Genomic DNA, 21,840 nt, shown 5'->3' with positions numbered 1-21,840 from the left:
TTTTCCAAATGAGACGCACTGCATTGTTTATTAAATAAGTCATCGCAAGAGAGCTGGCTTGGATTAATCTTATGTAGTTCATTCAGATTGCATATCTTAACAGTTTCAGCACTACCTGATTCAGCATAAAAATCTGCTAAAGCATTATCCTGACTTTCAAGTTCAGTTCTACAAGTATGAGCTTCAATCTTAATAACAGCAACCTGCAATAGTAAAAGGATAGCAGAAAAGAGTTCATCTACTTTGAGTCAGTTTTTGATGGGGGTTCCACTAGATGTGAAAAACCCTCATAGTTTCTACATCATTCCAAAATCATGTAGTATTCCAAAAGCATATCTGCTATCTGTATAAATATTTACTGACTTGTCCTTAGCTATATGACAAGCTCAGGTGAGGGCAAAAAGCTCTGCAGGTTGGGCCAACTTAAATTGAGGAAGAGTTCCCTTCTCTATTAACTCATTTTGGGTAGTAACAGTATATCTTGCCTGAAATTTTCCTTCTGAGTTTCTGGCATAGGACCCATCAATAAAAAATTATTAATTCAGGATTATCCAGTGAAGTATCTTACAAATCAACATAAGGGGCCACTATTTCTGACACTACATGTATTATTCTGTTCTCACTGCTAATAAAGACATACCTGAGACTGGGCCATTTATGAAGGAAAGAGGTTTATAATTGACTCACAGTTCCACACGGCTGGGGAAGCAGAAGGTGAATGAGTAGCAAAGTAATGTCTTACATGGTGGCAGGCAAGAGAGCATGTGCAGGAGAATTCCCCTTTATAAAACCATCAGATCTCATGAGACTTATTCACTATCATGAGAACAGCATGGAAAAGACCCACCCCCATGATTCAATAATCCCCACAGGGATTATTACAATTCAAGGTGCGATTTGGGTGGGGACACAGAGCCAAACCATATCATTACACTTACACAATTGCGGTCTTCACCATCATAGGGCAGAGATAACAGTATCAGGGTTAAGTAGATTACAGTGTTTTAGATGAAGATTAGAAGGAGATAGGAGAAGTAATTCATAAGATGTTAGTCTGCTTACTGAAAAATGCTGGGTTTGGTTGGAATTTAATAGACTTTACACAGTGTGTGGGACTTGCAAATTAAGTTCATTTCCTCAAACAAGATCTGATGAAGTTTCTACCAGCTTGGCCACTGCTGCTGCTGCTGCTGCTTTTAATCAATTAGGATATGCCTTAGTGACTAGGTATAATTGCAGGCTATAGTATGCAGTGGGCCTATGTTTACTACCACGTTCTTGAGAAAGGACTCCTAATGCCTGATTATTATACTCATGAACAAACAAGGTGAAAGGCTTAGTGTAATTTGGAAGTCTTAAAGATGACGGCTGTTGTAAGGTCAATTTCATTTGGCCAACACCCTGCTCATGACTGTCTTCCCAACGTAAAGGCTCTGGTATAGCATTTTTAGTGAGCTCATACAATGGTGAAGCTATGAAGGAAAAAATTGGAACTCAGAATCTGCAACATCCTGCAAGTCCAAGAAAACTTCTTAATTGTCTTTTGGTTGCAGGTCAAGGAAAACTCTGAATAGCTGTTATCCTCTTAGATGAGAGGGAAATTCCTTCAGCAGCCAAGTCGTGTCCCACATAGTGGACTTTTTGCCTTGAAAACTTAAGTTTTTCCACTGAAGCCTTGTGACATTTATATGAAAGTTGCTGTAAAAGGTAAACTGAGTCCATTACAGAGCACTCCTTAGTGGGACAGCATACATCTATATACTGAATGAGAGTAGAATTTTGAGGAAACTGTATTGTCATTAAGTCTTGATGCAATGCCTGGGAAAAATAGAAAGGGCTTTGGTAAATCCTTGTGGCAGTACAGTCCAAGTGTACTGCTGATTTTACCAAGTAAAGGCAAACTAGTATTGACTCTCTTTATAAACTGGAATGCTAAAGAAGGCTAAGAAGAGATCTATTATTGTGAACACTTGGAATCAGGGGGTACATTAGATAATAAAATATTAGAATTTGGGACTACAGGAAATCTTGGTATTACAATTTTATTATTGCCTGTAAATCTTGAACAAATCTTCAACCTCATCCTTTTGGTTTTTTAACTGCTAGGATTGGAGTGTTACAAGGGCTCCTGCGTGGGAGTATGAGTCCTTGTTTAATTAAATCTTCTACAATTGGTTAGAGCTCTTGAATTGCTTTAGATTTTAGTGGATATTGAAGTAATTTAGGCAAAGGCTTAGGATGATCTATTTGGACTTTCGTAGGTTGCACACTTTTAATTCTTCCCATATCAGTTGGGGAAGAGGTCCATAAACACCTAAGTATTTTTGAGAGATCAGGGGTATTACCGGCCTGAGTTTCTATCTCATCAATTTATTTCTGTAGACAGCATAACAATTCTGGTTCAGGAGAATCAGGAAACTCTGAAGAAGGTTTATGTGCCCTTTTAGCTTTGAAAGTAAATCTCACCCTAACAAGTTTACTGGAGCAGCATCACATAATACAAAAGTATATTTTTCTGAAAACAGCCCCAATGTTAATTGGATGGGTTCAGATACAGGAATGTCTTGAACTTGATTTGAAACCCCCACCACAGAAGGTAAATTATTTCAGCCATTGTGGAAGACAGTGGGCAATTCCTCAAAAACCTAGAAACAAATACCATTTGACCCAGTAAACCAATTACTGGGTATATATCCAAAGGAATATAAATCATTCCCTTATAAAGATACATGCATGCATATGTTCATTGTAGCACTATTCACGATAGCAAAGACATGGAATCAACCAAAATGCCCAACAATGATAGAATGAATAAAGAAAATGTGGTAAGTATACACCATGAAATACTATGCAGCTATAAAAAGGAATGAGATTATATCATTTGCAGGGACATGGATGGAGCTGGAAGCCATTATCCTCAGCAAACTAATGCAAGAACAGAAAACCAAATACCATATGTTCTCATTTATAAGTGGGAGCTGAACATTGAGAACACATGGACACAGGGAGGGGAACAACATACACTAGGACCTAGGGGGCAGGGCAGGGGGAGGGAGAGCATCAGGTTAAATAGCTAATGCATGCAAGACTTAATAGCTAGGTGATGGGTTGATAGGTGCAGCAAACCACCATAGCACACATTTACCTGTGTAACTTGTACTTCCTATACATGTATCCTGGAACGTAAAATAAATGTTAAAAATACAAATAAACAAAAAACCCTCACCACAAAAATGACCTTTTTTACTTCGAGGGAATTACTGGCTTATTAAAGTGAGGTTTATGGTAGATAGAATAGCTCCAGTATCCACCAGGACTGTACACGACTCCCCATTTATTTTAATCTGTTTCTCCATGTTCATTTAAAGGTATTAACAAGAGCAATTTAGCAGAGAATCCCTCGGAGCCCTGTCAATGTCATTATTAGGAGGGCTAAGGTCTCTTGGGCTCCCTCTAGTGGAGAAACAGTTCAGCCTAAACGGAGGCTTATTGGCGGACCTCTTGTATAAAAGCGGTCAATCCGTTTTCCAATGCCCTGGTTGTTTGCAGTAAAGGCAGATATCTTGGGGTAAAGAATTTCTTGTTCTAGGACCTCTCGGTTGTGATTTAAAATGAGAATGAGAAAGGTCCCTTTGGTCCCAGCCCCTGCAGCCGTTGTAACTGAAGGGTCACCTTGTTAGCTTTTTGAGTTTTTTCTTACTTTAGAGTCCTCTCAAAATGTTCAGCTAAGGCCACCAATTCAGTCATATCTGTAACTTCCCATCCAAGCTTATGTTTTTTAATTAAACTTCTAAGTTCAGGACGGAGTCCATTTATAATAGAGCAGTTAATGCTATTTCAGTCCCTGCAGGAAATACTCCTTGCTGTACTTTGAGCCCAGAATGTTTCACAAACAATGTCTCTAAGTGAGTTCTGTAATCTCAAACTGGTTCATCCTTTCTTTTGTTTACAAGAGTGTATGACAGACTAATCAACTTTTTTCAGAAAAATTTTAGAAATTGAATGTAAAATGTTTTCAGCCATTTTTTTTTTTTGAGACTGAGTCTTGCTGTCGCCCAGGCTGGAGTGCAGTGGCGTGATCTCGGCTCACTGCAGGCTCTGACCCCGGGGTTCACGCCATTCTCCTGCCTCAGTCTCTCGAGTAGCCGGGACTACAGGCGCCCGCCACCTCGCCCGGCTAATTTTTTGTATTTTTAGTAGAGACGGGGTTTCACTGTGTTAGCCAGGATGGTCTCGATCTCCTGAACTCGTGATCTGCCCGCCTCAGCCTCCCAAAGTGCTGGGATTACAGGCGTGAGCCACCGCGCCCGGCTCAGCCATTTTTCTAGCTACTTTTGGTCCTTCTCATGAGGAGCTTTTGGAGGGGTCTTTAATACCCTCCTCAGGTTTGTCCCATTCTGCTACTGCCATCCATTCTTGAGCTTCACGAGGCCCTAATATCATGTGAATAAATTGGTAAAGGTCAGGAAGCCCTGGCTTGTAAGCTCCTATTAGGATTCCTCAGTAAATTTTTGAGATTTTCCCTTGAATAAGGGAAGTCCTTCACAAAGCTTTAAGCTCAGTTTTAGACCATGGAGTGAAAGTGGTTATAGCAGGCAGGCCTGGCTGATCAGGTCTTACTTTGTAAGGCATCTAACTTCCTCTTTTTCATCATCTTCAGGGTGAAAGGGTAATTTAGCAAAAAGGTTAGTGGACTCAGTATATAGGCAGAAATGGATAAAGAGAAGAAACAGTCGAGGTTAGTTCAGTCAGAGCACAGTCCTCTTTTGTCACGTCCTTGGTCTGGTGCTTAAGCTTTCCATTTGCTTTCTTGCAAAGAATCTTTCAAGGAGTTAATTTTTGATTCATTTAGTCTTTTGGAGACCTCTGCATACCAATGAAAGACTATGTCCCACTGTTTTTGTGGGACATAGTCTTTTCCCAATATGCCTCACAAATAAACAATTTTTTCCAAATTAAAACTTCCTCATTGTGACCATCTTAAGTTCTCTTTAGTGGGGTTAACCAATTTTTCTAAAAATGCACACGTTCGGCCAGACATAATGGCTCACTACTGTAATCCTAGCACTTTGGGAGGCCAAGGCGGGTGGATCACCTGAGGTCAGGAGTTCAAGACTAGCCTGACCAACATGGTGAAACCCCGTCTCTACTAAAAATACAAAAATTAGCCAGTCATGGTGGCAGGTGCCTGTAGTCCCAGCTACTCGGGAGGCGAAGGCAGGAGAATCACTTGAACCCAGGAGGTGGAGGCTGCAATGAGCTAAGATTGTGCCATTGCACTCCAGCCTGGGAGACAGAGTGAGACTCTGTCTCAAAACAAAACAAAACAAAACAAACGTGCTGGGCCCATAATTTTTATACATAAAATTAGCTGGAGTTCCAGAAGGTGGAGTCCCAGACTCCTTGGACTGAGATAATTCCATTATTAAAAATAAAGTACCTACCCAAGGTCCAAGGCCTCTAATTGAATTCAATCCAGTTAATTATGAAATCCAATTTGATCTTAGACTCGGTGCAGTCTAAGTATTGCTCAAGTAAACTCAGAGACCCCAAAACACAAGTCACTGGAGTTCAGAATCTGAGAGAAAACTCACCCATGACCTCCAGTTACAATCAAGAGAACAGTGAGCACAATGGGCTCAGCAGGTACCTCACCTGGTCACCTGGTATTTCTGGGGGTCACCAGAGTTTTACTTTGAATCCCACTTCTGATGCCAGATCTGTTAAAACTTCAGACAAATTTGACAAAGTTTAATTGAACAAGGAAAAAAACGATTCATGAATTGGACATCCTCCAGAAATACCACAGATTCAGAGAGACTATAGGGATGCCTCGTGGTCAGAACAAATTTATAGACAAAAAAAGGAAAATGATATACAGAAATCAGAAGTGAGGTACAGAAACAGCTGGATTGGTTACAGGTTGGCATTTGCCTTATTTGAACACAGTTTGACACTCAGCAGTGTATGAGTGGTTGAAGTATGGCTGCTAGGATTGGCCAAGACTCAGCAATTGTTACAGGTGCCTATTCCTAAGTTAGGTTTTCAATCTTGTCTACCGATTAAATTAGATTACAGTTCATCCACAAGGACTCAAATATAGAAGTACAACGTCCCTCTCAGGCCATATTTAGTTTGCTGTAACAGCACTATTGGTATCCTCTGGATAGTATGACAGACGTCATAAGAAATTAAATCCTCCAAAAGACAGATGATACTGAGCTTCCTGGAGAAATCAGAAAAATGTGCCTCATTTGCCATGTCCCATTTGAGAAAATACAAGCTGCCGTATTCACTAATATGTTATATAGTAAAGTAATGATCATGTCTTTTCATTAAAAAGAAGAAGAAACTAGAAGAGTTCTCAAATCTCTTAGGTGCATCTCCTACCCAGGCTTAAGAAATCATGGTGAGTTCTGCAAACCTCAACCAATGGCTTTTGATACAATACTTATTATAAAAGCAACACAGAGCATTTACAGCAACCAGAGTACAAAACTAAAGTCAGCAGAGCTGCTCTTCAGGCATCTATTTCTAAACTCTTGACAACAACGGTGGTCATTCTTGTGCTCCTTCTGCCTTAGTCTTCTCTCAGGTTTGCATCTATATGAGGTTTCTAACTTTTATCTACTTCAGCCCTGGCTTTCCTAGGATCCTTGGATGTCACCAACAAAAATGTGAGATTCATCCATCCTCTCTTTTATTCCCCAAGTAAAATCTTAACTCTTGTTCCTCCAGATCTAAAATATTTCTTTATTCTCACAACCACCACTTTAATTCATTGTTTTAAGGCTGGACTATTATAATTGCCTCCTAGGTAGTTTTTCTATTTCCTATAATCCAGAGTCCATGGACTTATAAGAGGACCATGCATTTGGTTCAAATTTTTCTCCAAATCTTCCAAAAAAGATTTTTTGGAACTAACTTTTCTGAAAGCTCTGAAAAGTTAGAGATATGGAATACTATATATAAAGTCCTCAAGTCATGTAGTTTGACTTTAGTTGATTGAGTTGCAACTGTACTGGAAGAGAGAGGATACTGATTTTCTTTCTACCTCCTTTTCCTGCATTATGTCTCTTCATGGCACTTATCACTTACCGTGCTGGTCTGTAACTTCAAAAAAGCAAGGGCCAAGATGTCAGTCTACTTCACTGCTATTGGAATCACTAAGTGGAGGTCTTGACTGTTTGGTTAATTAAATAATATGAAAATTGTGGAGCTGGGAGGTGGTAATGATTGTGCCTGATTAAAAGATATGTAACAATTTTGGCATTTGGTTATCTGTTGACATATATATAAGTCAGTTTTAAAATTCATAGCTTGTTATGATTGTCAGGTGATCTGTTACTTGTAACTGGGCTTGGCTGGTTGGTGTTAAATACTCTGATTAGGAGGGTGATGTAAAGGATGGTATGGATGATAAATTAAGGATGAGGAGTAAGAAGTATGTAATTACTAGAAAAGACAGCAAATAATGTCAAAGACCTAGAGATGAGGGGAAATGTAATTCTCAGGGGTGATATAAAAGGTGAAGAAGATGTATATTTATTGTCATGTTTACTAGAAAAAATACAAAGCCTGAGAATTTACCAACAATACCATTTAAGAAAAGAGTAACAAAAAGAGGGGGATGATTTAAATAAAATCATTAGGTAAAACTATGGTGAGAGGTAATTAAAATGTCAAACCATCCTTAAAGTGTAGGTAAATTACCATAGTCCAGGAAACACAGGTTTAGGAGTTCAGATTAACAATTAACTCAGAGTCGCTATTCTCAGCTCTGAGATCTTGGCAAATTATACACTCAATTAACTTCTGCAAAATAAAGTTACAATTACAAAATAAAGTCATTATCATTGAATTTCATAAATTTCTTATTAAATGAGGCCATGTTCAATGGTGAAAGTGATTTGTAAACCATATGAATCTATAGAAACATATTGCATTATTAAGCATGGTTAGAAAAAAGAGTGGTGAAACTTTTCTTTGATATGCTGTGGACTCTCCAAATTTTATAAATAGAAGCAGGAAGAAGTTAGAAAATATAAGGCTTTTTTTGTATTTTTATAGAGACAGGGTTTCACCATGTTGGCCAGGCTGGTCTCAAATTCCTGACCTCAGGTGATCCTCCCGCCTTGGCCTCCCAAAGTGCTGGGATTACAGGCGTGAGCTACTGCGCCCAGCCATGGTGGCATGTGCCTGTAATCCCAGCTACTCAGGAGGCTGAGGCAGGAGAATTGCTTGAACCCAGGAAGCGGAGGTTGTGGTGAGCCGAGATCGTGCCATTGCACTCCAGCCTGAGCAACAAGAGCAAAACTCCGTCTCAAAAAAAAAAAAAAAAACCAACAGAAAGAAAATTTAAGGCTTAAAAGCATTGGTTTTATAATTTTAAAATTAATTCAGTATTGTATTTTGGCTCTGAATCATTTAGCATCCTTTATCCTCAGCAATCTCATCTGAAAAACTGGTATAATTTTAGCACTTACTCATCAGAATATTTCTGAGAATTAAGCAATACATATAAAGGCTTTGACACACATATACTCTAACTATAAAAGTAATTACAAATATTAGAATTGTTATTAAGTGGAGCAAATGGAACTAGAATTGGTGCCAGTATGACTAAGGTTTCTAATAATTCTGGAAGATGACATGAAAAGTAGAAAATACATCAGAGAAGAGCTCTGACATGAAGCAACTGTAGAGATTTATCTCATGAAAATTCTTAAGAGAAGCAAACATTCCTATCAGGAGTTCACTTTGAAACTGATAGCAAGAAAATGACCCCAGGTAACAAGCCTAGGAAAATAAGTTTAACATGTTGCTGTCATCTTTCCATGGTTCATCCTAGTTGAGGTCTGGAAGTCCAGACCTGGGTTAGAAATTGACTAAAGAATACGAAGCCATGAGGTTGATCACCAAGGAGCTTTGGGAGAAAGATAAACTGTGGCTGCCAAAACCCGACAAACATGCCACATTTCCAAAGCAAGCATCCAAGTTTGGACATCATGTGAATTTTTAATTTAAAAGAATCTTGTCAGCTCTGCAGAGCTAAAGACCATGTTCATATACATGCTTCTAGGGTTACTTCTAACTCTGAGTCTCTGATTCTATAATTCTACTTTGGTAACTGACTTATTACTAACCATAAATCACATGAATGCTCGGCATGGGATATGGCACATTACCCATGTTTAGCTAAGTGAGGCAGCCACAACTTTATGGTTAAACGTTCAGACCATAGGGCAAGACTGCCTGAGTTTGAATTAACGACTTTTCTACTCACAAACCACATGGCCTGGAGTTGTGTCACTTTCCTTTATGTACCTTACTTGTAAAATGGGAATAACATAAATACTTTCCTTTTAGGCTTTTTGGTGCTATGGTGAGGTTGAAATGAGTTGGTATTTGTAAAACATTTTTCAGAAGTTATTTCACTAAACCAGCAATTCTCACATTGTAGCTGCACCAGAATCCTATGGAAGGCTTGTTAACACATGGACTCCTAAGCCTCCTTCGTACAGTTTCTGAATCAGTGGGTCTGGGATGGATCCTGCAAATTTTTGTTCTTAACAAAGTCCAAAGTAATGCTGATACTGGACCCATGACCTTATCTTGAGATCCACTGCCCTAAAACATTCATTGCAAATTGTCATCAAAAGCTTAAATGCTATGTAACTACATGGAAGGAAACAAGGTAATTTTAGTTATGTTAACTCAGTGTTTATGAGTATTGGGAGCCCCATCCAGAACTGCAGGAGATATTACATGTGGACAAGTTGGTAGAGGTGATTCTGGAGGGATTTCTGCCTCCAGATGGCAGGGGTGGAGACAAGAAAGGAGAATGTAATCCAAGCAGAAATAGTAGTATTTAAATCCGGTTCTGTGATAATGATTTAAAAGAATTCCTCTGAGACATCTATATACGATGTAATATTATTTGGCAGTTAAAAACAAAAAAGGGAAATATTGCCATTTGTCACACACATGGGTGAACTGGAGGACATTATGCCAAGTGAAACAAGCCAGAAACCAAAAGAAAAATAGTGCATGATCTCACTTATATATGTGAAATCTTTTTCTAAAAGGTCAATTATACAGAGATAGAGAATAAAATAGTGGTTATAGGGGTTGGAGAAAGGAAATGGAAAAACGTAGATCGGAGAATACAAAGTAGCATACATGTAGGATGAACCAGTGTATAGATCTAATGTGCAAGAGGACTATAGTTAATAAAATTGTATGGTATTTGGGATTCTTACTAAAAGAGTAGATTTCAGCTGCTCGTGTCACAAAAACAAAAATGGGGTAACTATGTGAGATGATGGATATGTTGTTTCACTATAGTAACCATTTTACTATCTATATATAGCCCATAACATGTTGCATACCTTAAATATACGCAATATAATTTAGTTATTTTTAAAAGAGAGGTTTAAATAAAACACTCACACTGTAGGCATCACAGGTCATTAACACTAACTTAGCCTTCAAATAGAACTTTGGGAGCCACAGGACCAAGGACAGCCTGCAGCGATTTACACACACCCTTAAACCAAAAGGCCCACCTGTCAACAGGTGGAAGAGGTCAAGGAGGTAATGAACGGGCGGCTACTGAAACTGCTATGCCACCCAGCCAGGACGTGCCAACTTGCTAGGAGAAAGCCCTGGGAATTTAAAAACGAGGAGGAAGAGTGAAGGCACGGCGAACTAGCTTCCCACACGCTCGTAAACATAAAGAGGGGCCCGGTGGTCGTTTCTCATCCTTGTGCTGCTGAGTCCCGGCCGCGTCCCCAGAAACAGAAGTCGGGCTCATCCCCCGCCCTCGCCCCGCCTTCCTTCCTTCGCTCCCAGGGCTCCCGACCAGCTCCACACGACCCCAGCAGCTGAGCCCGGGACCTAGCCCGGGCAGCTCGAGCCCATTGGTCACCAGGGCAAACAGGTGAGCGCCTCGGCCAATCCTTCCCTGGAAAGGGCTGGAACCCCACGCCGGCTGGGGCTTGGCATGGGAATGGAGGGAGTACCGTGGCTGCAGGAGCAGGAGCTGGGGAGGGGAGGGCGGAGGGTGGGGGAGGGAAGACGCACCCGGAGAAGGTGGGGGCATGAAAGCACACGACAATTCTTCGGTGACTGGTGCCAGGCAAAAAAAAACACACACTGAGGAAAGACAATCAATAGATGGAGACATCTGTGACAGATTTGTCCAAAAAAGACAATTTGAGGAGAAGCTCTTGGGACTTTGGAGCAAAATGGAGTGATTAGTAGTAGTTAATATTCAAGTGACAACTTTAAGGAGTACTAAAGTACACTATTGAGGGAGGAGAAAGGAAATTTAAAAAGCTCCACTTAGCCTTTTGTTTCTGCAACAGCAAGCATCATAATAAAAGAACGCTTCTTGGTTAATGTGGTTATGGGTTATAGAACTTTGAAGCTGTGGAAGCGGCTCCAGGTCTCCCTGAAGAGCATTACTCCTGAGCTGTAAGCCAAAAAGAATAAGGCTTTTTGCTCACTTTGGAGCAGAGAACTTTTCCTCCCTCAGGTTTGGACACAATTTTCCATTTCCTGGGAAGATTTTCTGTCTCTGCCTATGTCACAAGAGGATTCAGGACCTGAAAGAAGAGCTCAGGTATTGCCAATTCCTATTTCATTATGTACATTTTCAGGCTTACATTTGTGAGAATCCCTTATTCATGTATTGTCTTATGCTTTTGATCCTCTTTTAAATAATTTGAATGTGGGCATACCCAGAACTTTTGGGCATACCTAGAACTTCTATTTAAGCTGAACGAGAGAATTACCTTCATCCTGCTGTTCCTTCCTTTGTTTATCTAATGATAAGGTAGAAATGCTGTCTCCAGTCATACAAAGCTTATTTAAAATTTTTGTAACCAGGTGGTTACAATGACAAAAGTGGTCATATGATTAATCCTATCTTAAATTTTAATTTGGACTAAAATATAATAAGACATCCATCATCTTCTTATCTGTATGAAAATCCAAGCAGTTCAGCCCCAGTGTTATTTCTGAGTGTAGTTTGTAGCTAAAGGGTGGTTGCTGGTGGAATCCAAAATCATGCTATTCCACGGAACGGCAGGATTTATTACAAATTATGAAGGTCATTTTGCTTGGAAAAGCACCATAAAGAGTTTATTTCAATCCTGCATTTCAGGAGAGAATTAGGTTTGAATTCCTGGGCTTGCCCCACATATGGGTAACAGATACCATTTTTTTTTTCTGACAAGCTGAGCATATTTCTTCCCTGCTTATGCTCCCCACCTCCTGTGGCAGCCATGAGCTGGAGGAGGGACCAAGGAAAAAGGCAGAGAGATGTCCTAAGCTGAGCAAAAGCAGACAGCATCACGCCTGCACAGGGTCAGCATGGCTCAAGCCCTCTCAGCTGGTCAGTCGCTGTTGCTTATGATCATTACTTGGCAGTGAAGTGTTCAATGTGTCTTTTTTTCTGGCAGGGACTTGAAAACTGGTTAGAGATTTATTCTCCCTTCCAGTGGATTATTACAACCTTTAAAAAATGTTTCTGAAGAAAGTTTAATAAAATGAAAAAACATATTATATATGAAATGATAAAATGTGTTACAAAATTGAGTTTGATCACATGTACACATATACACATAAATGTATGTACACCTATACATATACACACAATAGATGAAAAAGTCTAGAAAGGAATACAACATGTTTAAGGATTATATAAGTGGTGAGATTGAGTAATATTTTCCCTTTTTACTGCTTAATTACAGTTTCCAAATGTTTTATTATGCACAGGTATTACTGTTATAATCAGTTTCTTGAAAGTTACTCTAAAAGAATTAATGCATATAAAGGAAACTAAATTCTATATATTTTAGTTGTCACAATATCTTTCTCATGGTTTCCAGTTTCCCTTTTAATGAATGCCTGAGTAATAGGGATTGCTGGTTTTCATTAAGAAGTGGGAAGCCGTGAAGAAATTTTCACAACAGTAAATATCCCACTTGATCATAAAGCGCAGTGTGAGGCCAGCAGCACACGCTACGGTTTTGTAAAGAGTGCATATGACCACAAAGGGCAGGGATGGAATCAGCCACTTACAACCCTTAAAGAAGGTCTCCCAGATTCCCAGAGTGACTGTGTGGTGGTCCTGGGACTTTGCTCCACCACTCTTTATAACTCTGAGGTGTGATGTTTTTTCAGGATGAAGGTAAAAGGCAGAGGAATCACCTGCTTGCTGGTCTCCTTTGCTGTGGTCTGCCTGGTCGCCACCCCTGGGGGCAGGGCCTGTCCTCGCCGCTGTGCCTGTTATATGCCTACGGAGGTACACTGCACATTTCGGTACCTGACCTCCATCCCAGACAGCATCCCGCCCAATGTGGAACGCATCAATTTAGGGTGTGTGAGACTTCATGTTTCCTCTTCTCAAAGAGGGATCAATCACAGCGGTGACTTGTCCCTCAAACATCTATGAATTTGGGAGATGAATCTCAATTGTTTTAACAATATTTCTTTTCTAAAATGAGCTCATGAGAATGTTTGTTGGGGGCAATAAGAAAACTTTTCCTGGTAAACTTTTATTAGGAGAAAGTTCTTCTAGAATTTGAAGTCCCTCTTGGTAGGTTGGGAGACTCATGATGGTAAAAAGCTTCATTCTGGCTACATTTTTGCTGGAAAATGACATAGTTTCTGTTAACTATTGGGGTTATGATCATTCATCATTCATCGTAAGAGATAACAGGGTAACTGGAAGTGTCTGCCTATATAATACACACACACACACACACACACACATATATATATGTATCCTTTTTATAGGCTCTTTGGTTTCTTTCCATACAAACTTATTTAAAATGGATGCCTAATTAAATTTTTAAAAATATGACTGTATTTTAAATGTTCATGAAAAAAAGTCTGTGTGTGTCTGAATACACATGTTGGACTTAATATCGTTTATTTGATATTAGTGAGCATGTACTATGCACTGGGGATACAATGGTAAGATATATTATTCACTTCTAGGAGGTGTATTGATCATTAAAAAGACAAGACAAATGTACGGTCAGTACAATTAATAAAAACTGTAATAGAGCATACAAAGTGTTTTAGAGACAGTCACTAATATTAAGAGCTAACATTAAGGTTGTGCTCAGTAGGTGCTGGCATTGGGTTAAGCACTGCATCCATTTAATCCTCATAATCCCTTTGGAGTGGGTTCTATTATTTACATTTTATAGATGAGGAAACTGAGGCACAGAAAGGCTGCTGATTTTAGCCAGGGTTGCACCGCTACTCAGTTGAGTCTGAGCTCATAATCATACCCAAACCAGATGCCCAAGCCTGGGCTCCAGAGCCCAGGCTTCTTAACTACTGCTGACGAATTCCACCTGGGGAAGTGGTGAGGAGATAGTGTCATGAAAGAATGGGCTAGATATTAAGTGTTCACAAATAGAAAAAGGTGAGGTCAAGGGCATTCCAACCGGAGGGAACAGCATATATATAAAAGTTTGAAAATGAAAAGAAATGTGACAAGTTCCCAGAATGTGAGGGGGGTGATTGTAACTGAAACGGCAAGAACTGGGTAGACAGTCGACCTTCTGTGGCATCTGGTGAATTTCAGTATTTGAAGCATTTGATTGTCTCAGTAGAGTACAGTTATAAAGAGAGATATTGAGTTTGTTTGTGTTTATTTTGGTTATGACATTTGAACTTTAGTTGACAGACTTAGCTTATGCCTAGAATGTCATTTTTTATTTCAGATACAACAGCTTGGTTAGATTGATGGAAACAGATTTTTCTGGCCTGACCAAACTGGAGTTACTCATGCTTCACAGCAATGGCATTCACACAATCCCTGACAAGACCTTCTCAGATTTGCAGGCCTTGCAGGTGAGACTGATGGAGACAGGGGACAGGTTAAAGAGGTAAAGTGGTGCCTGTGAGGTAGACCGTCAAAGGCTGCCTGTCTCTACACAATATGAAAATCAACATTCTGTAAATTAGAAGCAGACGTCAATGGAGAATGTTAACTGATTTTTAACTGTGGAACTGTGTGTGTAAATTAGAATAATAAGAAAACTCTGAGGCAAGTTTTCTAATACCTCAAGCTAATAGAAAAAAAAAATCAATACCCAGAGATGATAAACCTTCAAAATTTAATCCTAAAAGGATACTTCTAGTCATGTTTATCTGGGAATTGAATGTGGTTCCTAAAAGTAATGACTATCTTAGACAGATAATAGTTTTATATAAATCAGTGTACTGTTTTCAGTTTCATTTTATTTACTTATTCATGTTCTACCTTGTTCAAACAATTTTTTAAAGTTATGAGGACTCCCAAGAATACATAAAATCATGCAAGAATGATCACAAAAGTAAATGAGAAAGTAAAAGGTAAAATAAGGCTAGAGATAAGAATAAAGGGAACATGAGGAAATGCATACGTAGAGACCTTTATGTCTGCTATAAGTACGACCTGAAGCTTTTGAGACACTAACAATACATGACATCTATTAAAACTTAAACTGTTCAGGAAAAGCACAGCCATGTATGATTTTAAATCAGAAAGAAATGTCTTACAAAGCTCCTCATAAAATACAGTGTCGTAAAATAAAGTCAATAATATCCTTGTAAAAGATAAAGTACCTGTGTTCATAGAGCCTTCTAACATATACCAGAGCTATGTAAGGGAGGTTATAACCATGGTGGAGAGCAATAGAGTATAATGTAGCTATGTGATTCTGTTGATTTGGTTAATCAGGCTCTATTCGGAATGTATGTCTTTGGAGGAATAGATGGATTGCATGTCCTTTATAGAATTCTCTACATATATTTATTCTCTCGACCAAATTTTCAATGGATATTGAGGAACATTGAGTTGGAGATTGAACTCCCAGGTTACATTGGGGCAAAGCTCTTCTATGTTGCCAACTTATTTTTTCTTTTCTTATTAGTGGTCTTGGCATTCTAGAAAAGCATTTTCGACAGAGATAATAGTTCAGGCCAAGTCAGGAAAATATGATGAGAAATTGTGTTCACTAGCATTTCTTTTTTGTTTATGGGAGAGAGTATGTTCAACTGGTAATTGGAGAGGGAATTGGAGAATACCTTAGCACTATTGAAATATTCAAAATTATTTTAATTGCAACTCAAAATTAGTCATATTACTCATAACCAAAAAGTATAAGACACCTCTTAATGTCCATCAGCCAATGACAGATAAAGTGTTGTGCATGTATACAGTAGAATACTATTCAGCAAAGAAAGGAATGAAGGGCTGATACATGCTATGAGAGGGATGGGTCTTGAAAACATTTTGCTAAGTGAAAGAAGCCAGACACAATGCCATAAAGTGTATGATTCCATTTATATAAAATGCTTAGAATAGGCAAAACCATGGAAACAAAGTAAATTAGTGGTTGTGAAGGGCTAAGAGGATGGGAAAAATGACTGCTAATGGGTATTAGTTTTTATTTTAAGGTGCAAAATAAAGTTTATTAGAAACTTTAGCCCGGGTGCAGTGGCTCACACCTGTAACCCCAGAACTTTGGGAGGCCAAGGGGGGCGGGGGCGGATCACCTGAGGTTGGGAGTTCAAGACCAGCCTGACCAACATGGAGAAACCCCATCTCTACTACATAATACAAAAAATTAGCCAGGCATGGTGTTGCAAGCCTGTAATCCCAGTTACTCGGGAGGCTGAGGCAGGATAATCGCTTGAACCTGGGAGACAGAGGTTGTAGCGAGCCGAGATCACTCCATTGCACTCCAGCCTGGGCAACAAGAGTGAAACTCCATCTCAAAAAAAAAGCAAAACACAAAAAAGAAACTTTATTTAGAAGTTTCTAACAGTGGATATGGTTGCACAACTCTATGAATATACTAAAAACCAATAAATTGTACACTTTTTTATTATTTTTTGAGACAGAATCTTGCTCTGTCACCCAGGCTGGAGTGCAGTGGTACAATCTCAGCTCACTACAACCTCCACCTTCTAAGTTCAAATGATTCTCATGCCTCAGCCTCCTAAGTAGCTGGGAGTACGTGTGTGTGCCACCATGCCCGGCTAATTTTGTGTGTGTATATGTATTTTTAGTAGAGACAGGATTTCGCCATGTTGGCTAGGCTGGTCTCAAACTCCTGGCCTCAAGTGATCTGCCCTCCTCAGCCTCCCAAAGTGCTGGGAGCCACCATGCTCAGCCAGTTGTACACTTTAAAAGGTGGATTTTATGGCATGTGAACTATAACTCAATAAATTAAAATCAATAGTGTCTCTTGTGAAAAATTTATGTTTAAGAAATCTTAAATTTACTTGAAATACTAAGACTTTTTTTTAAAAAAAAAAAAAACCTTATAAAAATTTTCAACCATGGACAAAAGTAGAGAGAATATAATGAACTGTAATGGACCATTACCCAGCTGCAATAGTTATGGACTCATAGCAGATGTCTCACCTGCACCCCTACCCACTATTCTCTACTCCATTCAATTATTTTGAAACAAATCCAAATTTTCATAATATTCATCTGTAAGTACTCTATATATCTCAAAATTAAGAAATTTTAAAAAAATAACCACAATATCATTCATATATCTTAAATTTTAACAATCATTCCTGGCTGGGCATGATGGCTCGTGCCTGTAATCCTAGCACTTTGGGAGGCTGAGGTGGGCGGATCACCTGAGGTCAGGGGTTTGAAACCAACCTTGCCAACATGGTGAAACCCCATCTCTACTAAAACTACAAAAATTAGCCGGGCATGGTGGTGGGCGCCTGTAATCCCAGCTACTCAGGAGGCTGAGGCAGGAGAATCGCTTGAACCCAGGAGGCGGAGGTTGCAGTGAGCAGAGATCATACCACTGCACTCCAGCCTGGGTGACAGAGCGAGACTGTCTCAAAAAAAAAAAAAAAAAAAAAAAAGGAAAAAAGAAATATATATATCTCATTCCTTAATATCAATAAGCAAATGTTCATGAGCATTCTAATTTTTCTGATATTGTCATATTTAATTTGCAATGAATTTGATTGAATTGGGATCCTAAGAAGGTATATAAATTGCACTGCATTAATTTCAACATAAGTTTCGATATTGATAGGACTTTTCCCTCTTGGGAAAATTCCTTTGACAATATAAATTAATGTTCTTTTTTTTTTAATTCATAGGTCTTAAAAATGAGCTATAACAAAGTCCGAAAACTTCAGAAAGATACTTTTTATGGCCTCAGGAGCTTGACACGATTGCACATGGACCACAACAATATTGAGTTTATAAACCCAGAGGTTTTTTATGGGCTCAACTTTCTCCGCCTGGTGCACTTGGAAGGAAATCAGCTCACTAAGCTCCATCCAGATACATTTGTCTCTTTGAGCTACCTCCAGATATTTAAAATCTCTTTCATTAAGTTCCTATACTTGTCTGATAACTTCCTAACCTCCCTCCCTCAAGAGATGGTCTCCTATATGCCTGAACTAGACAGCCTTTACCTGCATGGGAACCCATGGACCTGTGATTGCCATTTAAAGTGGTTGTCTGACTGGATACGGGAGAAGCCAGGTATCTGTATTGTTTATTTTTTTGTCCCAATTAAATGGAGGAAATCTGCGTGGAGGTGTTATATTAGGAAGTGGAGAGGCCAGGGTAATTTAGGAGAGAAAATAACATCTCAGAAATAATTCCAGAATAATGAATTATTTACACATCATCTATGGCTGTGCTTTGGCTACTGTGGCAGTAAAGTAGTGTCAGAGAACTGTTTCACAAAGCCTAAAAATCCTTACTATCTGGCTCTTTATAAAAATGCTGCTGATCCCTGGCTTAGAGAATAAATCTCATGCTCCTTAGGCTACAAGCCAGGTCCTCCTAGTGTGGTGCTGGCCTATCCTCAGCCTCCTTTCCCTCCTCTCCAACCCTCAGCCCTGCCCATCCCAGGCACACAGGCAGTTTTTGCTCTTAACAACTCTGGACAACTTCCTGCCACACCACAAGCTGTTTTACCTCCTCATACCTGCTGCTGCCCCTGCCTGGAGCCCTTCCTTTCCTTTTCTGCTTGATGGTTCTCAGCCAGCCAGCAAACTGCTCAGCCCTTCTGAGAAGTCTGGCTGCTTCTCCACCCACCCCATCTCCATCAGAATAACCATTTCACCACTTGGGTTGTTTGCCTGTACTTCTATTCTTGAATGGATAACATTTGGTTATATTTACTACTATTAGAAGTCTTTTGCCTTTCCTGTATCTAATTTATCTTTAAATGTGGTCTCAATATGTCCCAAACTTACATATATGTATAAAAACACATCATATATGCATTTATACATATGTCATATGTGTATATATACATATGCACACACACGTAATCATACACTGCATACTGACATCTCAGTCAACAACAGATGGCATATATAATGATCCTCCCATAAGATTTACAATGGAGGTGAAATAAAACTATTGCCTAGTAACATTGTAGCCATCATACAAGGTAACATGTTACCTTGTTTAGATACATAAATAATTACAATTGCATTACAATTGCTTACAGTATTCAGTAGAGTAATATGCTGTATGGGTCTGTAGCCTAGGAGCAGTAGGCTTTACCATATAGCCTAGGTGTGTAGTAGGCTATACTATCTAGGTTTGTGTAAGTACACTCCATAATGTTTGCACAACAAAATTGCCTAATGATGCATTTTTCAGAACATGTTCCTGTTGTTAATCAATTCATAACTCTATGTATGTAAAATAATTAAACCCATAGGGGGTCACATCTTTCAATCTTAATAATCAAGTGTTATCCTTTTGACTGAGATGACTTAATAATTTTTACAAGACCCATGGGTCAGTCATATCAACCTCTTCTGCTTTGAAAAATTTTCGTTAGTTCCAAGAGATTCGACAGTTGTTCCTGCCTTCAGTTGCCTCACTTGGCATGTGGTAGGCAATCCTTTAGCACTGATCTCAGTGGTTAAATCTAACACTCCCTTATCTACTTGTGGGTATCTTCTATTCTTTGATTCCGCAAAGATGTTGATGCAGCATTTCTATAAAATGAATTTGTGGCTGTTTCTCTAATGAGCACTTATTTCATGAGTATGAAATTTATGTTCTGCTGCTCTGTTTCCATTCTTTTTTACATACTTGACAACCTGTTTTCATGCTAAATCATAGTGCAATCTTAATTGAAACATTTTAAAGGCAAATTTAATATATGTCGTAGCACCAATACATGTGATTCAATGGAAAGCAATGACAATAGCTATGACAGTCTTTATAGGTATACAAGCTGTGATAGCTATATTGATTGCCAATTTGTCAGTTGTTACTGTAAAACATCCTCAATTGTAAGGCACATCTCAATTTATAAGTTGAAATGTGAAAAAAACAAAAAAACATGGTCATAGAATTAGGCACTTTTTCTTGTCTGCCTGTCTGCCTTTCTTCCTTCTGCTGATCTTTCCTGAGCATCCATTGGCCAGGGATGGGGACACACAGATGAACAAAAATGAAGTTTATAGTTTCATGGGAAGACAGATAAGTAAACAAGTCATTCTAATAGTGAATAATGAAAAAGTAGGATATAAGAAGTGAAAGGTACCAGGAGACTATAAAACAGGCAGCCCACCCAGAAGAAGTGCTGTTCAGACTGGGTTCTGAAGGATGATTGGTAAGTACTTGGGTCATGATGAAAGACACCAAGTGTACGGGACATAGAAGGAACAGCGTATGCCAGAGCCAATGGGGAATGGCAGGGTTGAGGAATGGAAAGGATTTCCATGGGGCTGGAACCAAATGTGATGGAGGGAATGGAGGTGATGTGGTCAGGTTTGCATTTGAGGCAAAATACCTGACGTCCAAGGCCTGCTAACTCTGGCTCAGTGCAAGCAATAATAAGCATGCCACAGTGTGAGCATATTCTATGATGAGGTTTCATTAAGCCAGAAGTCTGCCATGTTGTCTTAGCCCAGGGTACTGATAAGTAGGTAAAGGAATACAGCTTGTTGGCAAGTGGGTGATTGGGAGGCAACTCTTTTTTTTTTTTTTTTTTTTGAGACAGAGTTTTGCTCTTGTTGCCCAGGCTGGAGTGCAATGGTGTGATCTTGGCTCACCACAACCTCTGCCTCCCGGGTTAAGTGATTCTCCTACCTCAGCCTCCTGAGTAGCTGGGATTATAGACATATGCCACCATGCCTGGCTAATTTTGTATTTTTAGTAGAGATGGGGTTTTTCCATGTTGGTCAGACTGGTCTCGAACTTCCAACCTCAGGTGATCCGCCCACCTCAGCCTCCCAAAGTGCTGAGGTTACAGGCGTGAGCTATTGCGGCCGGCCAGGAGGCAACTCTTATGATTGTTCAAAGGTTTCCCAATTTGCCAGCCTCTTCCTCTGCATAGGTTTAGACTATAAAATTTGCTGAAGAATGCCCACTGGTCAGGCATCTGTGACATTACCTGTCACACTGTAGTACACACAGAAGAGTTTGGTGTCCTTGGTCAGAGTGAGTTTCTTAAGCCTTTGAGAGGACATGTGCACACATGGGAAGGAGATTTGACCCTATCTAGCCACTCTGACAAATTAGATCTTCTAAGAAGTACAATGCTTTTGTTAAGTGCTATGTCCAGTGCATCATATAAGAGCTACTACATGGAACAGCATGGATGTCTCAGGCTGTATTTTGCGTAAGGGAAAAGTCTATACCTCTTACCAAGTATTCCAGTGACCAGCCATTTTAAATAGGCTCACCAGAGCAGAGCTTTTAAATGGTATGTGATATCCAAATATTTGAAGGACAAGGCACCTATGACTTAGAAATGCTGGTCCTTATAATGCTGGTCCTAGTGCTGTAAGACTTGCAACCTCTGA

The 21,840-nt window shown here is 39.4% G+C and overlaps 1 protein-coding gene across 1 annotated transcript in view; it reads left to right on the top strand.

Annotated features, from left to right (window-relative positions):
* Positions 1 to 10,921: 10,921 nt before the first annotated feature.
* The window catches only part of IGSF10 (immunoglobulin superfamily member 10), a 25,917-nt gene continuing 14,998 nt past the window's right edge, over positions 10,922 to 21,840 (top strand). Inside the window, exons 1-4 of the mRNA XM_002814190.5 lie at positions 10,922 to 11,626; positions 13,192 to 13,386; positions 14,748 to 14,877; positions 18,151 to 18,541. Of these exons, the coding sequence (XP_002814236.4) occupies positions 13,193 to 13,386; positions 14,748 to 14,877; positions 18,151 to 18,541 (715 nt within the window). The 5' untranslated portion in view covers positions 10,922 to 11,626; position 13,192. The remainder of the gene's footprint in view (positions 11,627 to 13,191; positions 13,387 to 14,747; positions 14,878 to 18,150; positions 18,542 to 21,840) is intronic.

Source organism: Pongo abelii, chromosome 2 (assembly GCF_028885655.2).
Source record: "Pongo abelii isolate AG06213 chromosome 2, NHGRI_mPonAbe1-v2.0_pri, whole genome shotgun sequence".
Taxonomy (NCBI): Eukaryota; Metazoa; Chordata; class Mammalia; order Primates; family Hominidae; genus Pongo; species Pongo abelii.
This window is presented reverse-complemented; position numbering and strand designations above follow the sequence as displayed.